At 50.5% G+C, this 7,500-nt stretch overlaps 1 protein-coding gene across 1 annotated transcript in view; it reads left to right on the top strand.

Annotated features, from left to right (window-relative positions):
- The first annotated feature begins 2,313 nt into the window (after positions 1-2,313).
- The window catches only part of LOC106592366 (steroid 17-alpha-hydroxylase/17,20 lyase), a 36,806-nt gene continuing 31,619 nt past the window's right edge, over positions 2,314-7,500 (top strand). Inside the window, exons 1-2 of the mRNA XM_045721399.1 lie at positions 2,314-2,704; positions 3,758-3,878. Coding sequence (XP_045577355.1) covers positions 2,460-2,704; positions 3,758-3,878 — 366 coding nt within the window. The 5' untranslated portion in view covers positions 2,314-2,459. The remainder of the gene's footprint in view (positions 2,705-3,757; positions 3,879-7,500) is intronic.

Raw genomic sequence — 7,500 nt, 5'->3', positions numbered from 1 at the left:
TCATGTTGGGTACCCTCGTTCCAATACGTTATAAAAGAGTATGCATTCGTCCACCTTGAATATTATTCATGTTCTGGTTAAAAAAGGCACTAATGATTTATGCTATACAACGTTTGACGTTTGAACGAACGTAAATATATTTTTTCCCCTCGTTCATGACGAGAAGTCCGGCTGGCTTAGATCATGTGCTAACAAGACGGAGATTTTTGGACATAAATGATGAGCTTTTTTGAACAAAACTACATTCGCTATGGACCTGTGATACCTGGAAGTGACATCTGATGAAGAGAATCAAAGGTAATGGATTATTTACATAGTATTTTCGATTTTAGATCTCCCCAACATGACGTCTAGTCTGTATCGCAACGCGTATTTTTCTGGGCGCAGTGCTCAGATTATTGCAAAGTGTGATTTCCCAGTAAGGTTATTTTTAAATCTGGCAAGTTGATTGCGTTCAAGAGATGTAAATCTATAATTCTTTAAATGACAATATAATATTTTACCAATGTTTTCTAATTTTAATTATTTAATTTGTGACGCTGACTTGACTGCCGGTTATTGGAGGGAAACGATTTCCTCAACATCAATGCCATAGTAAAACGCTGTTTTTGGATATAAATATGAACTTGATAGAACTAAAAATGCATGCATTGTCTAACATAATGTCCTAGGAGTGTCATCTGATGGAGATTGTAAAAGGTTAGTGCATCATTTTAGCTGGTTTTATGGTTTTGGTGACCCTGTCTTTGACTTGACAAAACATTACACACAACTCTTGTAAATGTACTGTCCTAACATACTCTAAATTTATGCTTTCGCCGTAAAACCTTTTTGAAATCGTAAAACGTGGTTAGATTAAGGAGATGTTTATCTTTCAAAGGGTGTAAAATAGTTGTATGTTTGAAAAATTTGAATTTTGACATTTATTTGGATTCAAATTTGCCGCTCTTGAAATGCACCTGCTGTTGATGGAGTGCACCACGGGGGGGACGCTAGCGTCCCACCTAGCCCATAGAGGTTAATCAGTTATAGAAACCATTGCCCTTTATGGTTGTGAGGTCTGGGGTCCGCTCACCAACCAAGAATTCACTAAATGGGACAAACACCAAATTGAGACTCTTCATGCAGAATTCTGCAAAAATATCCTCTGTGTACAATGTAAAACACCAAATAATGCAGAGCAGAATTAGGCCGATACCCGCTAATTATCAAAATCCAGAAAATAGCTGTTAAATTCTACAACCACCTGAAAGGAAGTGATGCCCAAACCTTCCATAACAAAGCCATCACCTACAGAGAGATGAACCTGGAGAAGAGTCCCCTAAGCAAGCTGGTCCTGGGGCTCTGTTCACAAACACAAACAGACCCCACAGAGCCCCAGGACAGCAACACAATTAGACCCAACCAAATCATGAGAAAACAAAAAGATAATTACTTTACACATTGGAAAGAATTAACAAAAAAACAGAGCAAACTAGAATGCTATTTGTCCCTAAACAGAGAGAACACAGTGACAGAATACCTGACCACTGTGACTGACCCAAACTTAAGGAAAGCTTTGACTATGTACAGACTCAGTGAGCATAGCCTTGCTATTGAGAAAGGCCGCCGTAGGCAGACCTGGCTCTCAAGAGAAGACAGGCTATGTGCAACACTGCCCACAAAATGAGGTGGAAACTGAGCTGTACTTCCTAACCTCCTGCCCAAATGTATGACCATATTAGAGACACATATTTCCCTCAGATTACACAGATCCACAAAGAATTAGAAAACAAATCCCATTTTGATAAACTCCCATATCTACTGGGTGAAAGTCAAGGTGATTGTAGGCGATGAACACAAACACTATCAGTTAAATAAAACATTTCAAAAATGTGAACCCTCAAGGCTCAGTGACGTCCCCTGGCTAGGGGAGGGAGGGAGGGAGGGAGGGAGGGAGGGAGGGAGGGAGAGAGGGAGGGAGGGAGGGAGGGAGGGAGGGAGGGAGGGAGGGAGGGAGGGAGGGAGGGAGGGAGGGAGGGAGGGAGGGAGGGAGGGAGAGAGGGAGAGAGGGAGGAGGGAGAGAGGGAGGGAGGGAGGGAGGGAGGAGAGAGGGAGGGAGGGAGAGAGGGAGGGAGGGAGGGAGAGAGGGAGAGAGGGAGAGAGGGAGAGAGAGGGAGGGAGGGAGGGAGAGAGAGAGGAGGGAGGGAGGGAGGAGGGAGGGAGAGAGGGAGGAGGGAGGAGGAGGAGGGAGGGAGGGAGGGAGGGAGGGAGGGAGAGAGGGAGGGAGAGAGGGAGAGAGGGAGGGACAGAGAGCGAGAGAATATCCCTTCTAGGTCCAGGATTCAGATAGCTAGTCAGTTGTACCAGAACAGTCAGAACTCTCTCTCTCTCACATTCATATTTACAAACTACGAAGGAACAAGAAAGAAAAAAGGACGTTTCGGGATTCCAACCTCCAGCGTTCTGGTGGGTACATAATGGCATCTGGAGGATCAATGGTGTCCGTTCTATCGACATGTCCTACCACTCTGTTGCTGTGGGTCTTAGCTGGAATTACGGCCTGTCTCCTGCTCAAAGGGGTGATGAGGTTGACGTGGGGGGACTCTCACCCTCCTAGTTACCCACCATTACCCTGCCTCCCCTCCCTCCCTCTCCTGGGGAGTCTCCTGAGTCTGACGGGAGACCAGCCACCTCATCTACGCTTCACAGAGCTGGGACACAGGTAGGATGATGATGTTCTGTATCCTGGTGTCAGACAGAACCCGGTGTCTGTTCTGTATCCTGGTGTCAGATAGAACCTGGTGTCAGATAGAACCCGGTATCTGTTCTGGTCCTGGTGCCAGTCAGAACCCGGTGTCTGTTCTGTTCTGGTCCTGGTGCCAGTCAGAACCCGGTGTCTGTTCTGTTCTGTTTCCTGTCTCCTCTCAGAACCTGGTGTCTGTTCTGGTCCTGGTGTCAGTCAGAACCCGGTGTCTGTTCTGTTCTGGTCCTGGTGCCAGTCAGAACCCGGTATCTGTTCTGGTCCTGGTGCCAGTCAGAACCCGGTGTCTGTTCTGTTCTGGTCCTGGTGCCAGTCAGAACCCGGTGTCTGTTCTGTTCTGGTCCTGGTGCCAGTCAGAACCCGGTGTCTGTTCTGTTCTGGTCCTGGTGTCAGTCAGAACCCGGTGTCTGTTCTGTTCTGGTCCTGGTGCCAGTCAGAACCCGGTGTCTGTTCTGTTCTGGTCCTGGTGCCAGTCAGAACCCGGTGTCTGTTCTGTTCTGTATCCTGGTGCCAGTCAGAACCCGGTGTCTGTTCTGTTCTGGTCCTGGTGCCAGTCAGAACCCGGTGTCTGTTCTGTTCTGGTCCTGGTGTCAGTCAGAACCCGGTGTCTGTTCTGTTCTGGTCCTGGTGTCAGTCAGAACCCGGTGTCTGTTCTGTCTCTCAGTATGTCTCTATTTTAGTTGAAGAAGTTGGTTAACATAAAGTTCATTTCGACAATTGTTAATTAAATAAATGAATTCATTTTGCATTATTCTGTCTCCTATTCTCTCTCTGTGTGTGTGTGTGTGTGTGTGTGTGTGTCTGTGTGTCTGTGTGTGTGTATGTATGTGTCTGTGTGTGTCTGTGTCTGTATGTGTCTCTGTGTGTGTGTGTGTGTGTGTGTGTGTGTGTGTGTGTGTGTGTGTGTGTGTGTGTGTGTGTGTGTGTGTGTGTGTGTGTGTGTGTGTGTGTGTGTGTGTGTGTGTGTGTGTGTGTGTGTGTGTGTGTGTGTGTGTGTGTGTGTGTGTGTGTAAGGTACGGCCCTCTGTATGCCCTGTACCTGGGCCCTCATTACACAGTGGTAGTGAATACCTTCCGGCATGCCAGAGAAGTGCTCCTGCAGAGAGGGAAGGAGTTCGCTGGGAGACCCAAGATGGTGAACCTCATATAGTCTGAGTTGTATTACTGATGCATTTAAAGCTTTCCTCAAATCCCCCCAGACATACAGCATCCCTCTGTCTGCCCCCCAGACATACAGCATCCCTCTGTCTGCCCCCCAGACATACAGCATCCCTCTGTCTGCCCCCCAGACATACAGCATCCCTCTGTCTGCCCCCCAGACATACAGCATCCCCTCTGTCTGCCCCCCCAGACATACAGCATCCCTCTGTCTGCCCCCCCAGACATACAGAATCCCTCTGTCTGCCCCCCAGACATACAGCATCCCTCTGTCTGCCCCCCAGACATACAGCATCCCTCTGTCTGCCCCCCAGACATACAGCATCCCTCTGTCTGCCCCCCAGACATACAGCATCCCTCTGTCTGCCCAGATCAGACATACAGCATCTCTCTGTCTGCCCCCAGACATACAGCATCCTCTGTCTGCCCCCCAGACATACAGCATCCCTCTGTCTACCCCCCAGACATACAGCATCCCTCTGTCTGCCCCCCCAGACATACAGCATCCCTCTGTCTACCCCCCCAGACATACAGCATCCCTCTGTCTACCCCCCAGACATACAGCATCCCTCTGTCTGCCCCCCAGACATACAGCATCCCTCTGTCTGCCCCCCAGACATACAGCATCCCTCTGTCTGCCCCCCCAGACATACAGCATCCCTCTGTCTGCCCCCCAGACATACAGCATCCCTCTGTCTACCCCCCCAGACATACAGCATCCCTCTGTCTGCCCAGATCAGACATACAGCATCTCTCTGTCTGCCCCCCAGACATACAGCATCCTCTGTCTGCCCCCAGACATACAGCATCCCTCTGTCTGCCCCCCAGACATACAGCATCCCTCTGTCTGCCCCCCAGACATACAGCATCCCTCTGTCTACCCCCCAGACATACAGCATCCCTCTGTCTGCCCCCAGACATACAGCATCCCTCTGTCTGCCCCCCAGACATACAGCATCCCTCTGTCTACCCCCCAGACATACAGCATCCCTCTGTCTGCCCCCCCAGACATACAGCATCCCTCTGTCTGCCCCCCAGACATACAGCATCCCTCTGTCTGCCCCCCAGACATACAGCATCCCTCTGTCTGCCCCCCCAGACATACAGCATCCCTCTGTCTGCCCCCCAGACATACAGCATCCCTCTGTCTGCCCCCCAGACATACAGAATCCCTCTGTCTGCCCCCCAGACATACAGCATCCCTCTGTCTGCCCCCCAGACATACAGCATCCCTCTGTCTGCCCCCCAGACATACAGCATCCCTCTGTCTACCCCCCAGACATACAGCATCCCTCTGTCTGCCCAGATCAGACATACAGCATCTCTCTGTCTGCCCCCAGACATACAGCATCCTCTGTCTGCCCCCCAGACATACAGCATCCCTCTGTCTACCCCCCAGACATACAGCATCCCTCTGTCTGCCCCCCAGACATACAGCATCCCTCTGTCTGCCCCCCAGACATACAGCATCTCTCTGTCTGCCCCCAGACATACAGCATCCCTCTGTCTGCCCAGATCAGACATACAGCATCTCTCTGTCTGCCCCCAGACAAACAGCATCCCTCTGTCTGCCCCCCAGACATACAGCATCCCTCTGTCTGCCCCCCAGACATACAGCATCCCTCTGTCTGCCCCCAGACATACAGCATCCCTCTGTCTACCCCCCAGACATACAGCATCCCTCTGTCTGCCCCCCAGACATACAGCATCCCTCTGTCTACCCCCAGACATACAGCATCCCTCTGTCTACCCCCAGACATACAGCATCCCTCTGTCTGCCCCCAGACATACAGCATCTCTCTGTCTGCCCCCCAGACATACAGCATCCCTCTGTCTGCCCCCCAGACATACAGCATCCCTCTGTCTACCCCCCAGACATACAGCATCCCTCTGTCTGCCCAGATCAGACATACAGCATCTCTCTGTCTGCCCCCAGACATACAGCATCCTCTGTCTGCCCCCAGACATACAGCATCCCCTCTGTCTACCCCCCAGACATACAGCATCCCTCTGTCTGCCCCCCAGACATACAGCATCCCTCTGTCTGCCCCCCAGACATACAGCATCCCTCTGTCTGCCCAGATCAGACATACAGCATCCCTCTGTCTGCCCAGACCAGACACAAGCATATTAGCCTTTGACCTGTCCTGCACAAATTCAGACAGATGCATTTTTCTCTATCAGACCATATACCTTTGTATCTACCCTCCCACCCTACACTCTCAGAAAAAAACATTTATATCAAGAACCTAAAGGGGTTCTTTGGCTGTCCCATAGGAGAACCCTTAGGAGAACCCTTAGGAGAACCCTTAGGAGAACCCTTAGGAGAACCCTTAGGAGAACCCTTAGAAGAACCCTTAGGAGAACCCTTAGGAGAACCCTTAGGAGAACCCTTAGAAGAACCCCTTTTTGAGAACCCTTTCCACAGGTTCTATCTGGAACCAAAAAGGGGTTCTACGTGGAACCCTTTTTTCTAAGAGTGTAGTCCCTCTATCTTCTCTACCCCCTCTCTCTCTCCCTCTATCCCTCCTCTTCCTCCTCCTTCCCTTCTTCTCTACCCCCTCTCTCTCTCCCTCTATCCCTCCTCTTCCTCCTCCTTCCCCTCTTCTCTCTCCCCCTCTCTCTCCCTCTATCCCTCCTCTTCCTCCTCCTTCCCTTCTTCTCTACCCCTCTCTCCCTCCCTCTATTCCTCCTCTTCCTCCTCCTTCCCTTCTTCTCTACCCCCTCTCTCCCTTCCTCTCTCCCCTCCTCTTCCTCCTCCTTCCCTTCTTCTCTACCCCTCTCTCTCCTTCTGTCCCTCCCCTCCTCTTCCTCTTCCTTCCCCTCTTCTCTACCCCCTCTCTCTCCTTCTGTTCTCCCCTTCTCTTCCTCCTCCTTCCCTTCTTCTCTACCCCCTCTCCCTTCCTCTCTCCCCTCCTCTTCCTCCTCCTTCCCTTCTTCTCTACCCCCCTCTGTCTCCTTCTGTCCCTCACCTTCTCTTCCTCCTCCTTCCCTTCTTCTCTACCCCCTCTCTCCTTCTGTCCCTCCCCTCCTCTTCCTCTTCCTCCTCCTTCCCTTCTTCTCTACCCCCTCTCTCTCCCTCTATCCCTCCTCTTCCTCCTCCTTCCCTTCTTCTCTACCCCCTCTCTCTCCTTCTGTCCCTCCCCTTCTCTTCCTCCTCCTTCCCTTCTTCTCTACCCCCTCTCTCTCCCTCTATCCCTCCTCTTCCTCTTCCTTCCCCTCTTCTCTCCCCTCCATCTCTCTCTCCCTCTATCCCTCCTCTTCCTCCTCCTTCCCCTCTTCTCTCCCCCTCCACCTCTGATTCAGAGGGGTTGGGTTAAATTTCAGTTGAAAGCATTCAGTTGTGTAACTGACAAGGTACAGTTGAAGTCAGAAGTTTACATACACCTCAGCCAAATACATTTAAATTCAGTTTTTCACAATTCCTGACATTTAATCTTAGTAAAAATCCCCTGTCTTAGGTCAGTTAGGATCACCACTTTATTTTAAGAATGTGAAATGTCAGAATAATGGTAGAGAGAATGATTTATTTCAGATTTTATTTATTTAATTACATTCCCAGTGGGTCAGAAGTTTACATACACTCAATTAGTATTTGG

This window comes from Salmo salar, chromosome ssa07 (assembly GCF_905237065.1).
Source record: "Salmo salar chromosome ssa07, Ssal_v3.1, whole genome shotgun sequence".
NCBI lineage: Eukaryota > Metazoa > Chordata > Actinopteri > Salmoniformes > Salmonidae > Salmo > Salmo salar.
The sequence above is the reverse complement of the archived record's forward strand: the minus strand, read 5'-3'. Positions and strand labels throughout refer to the sequence as shown.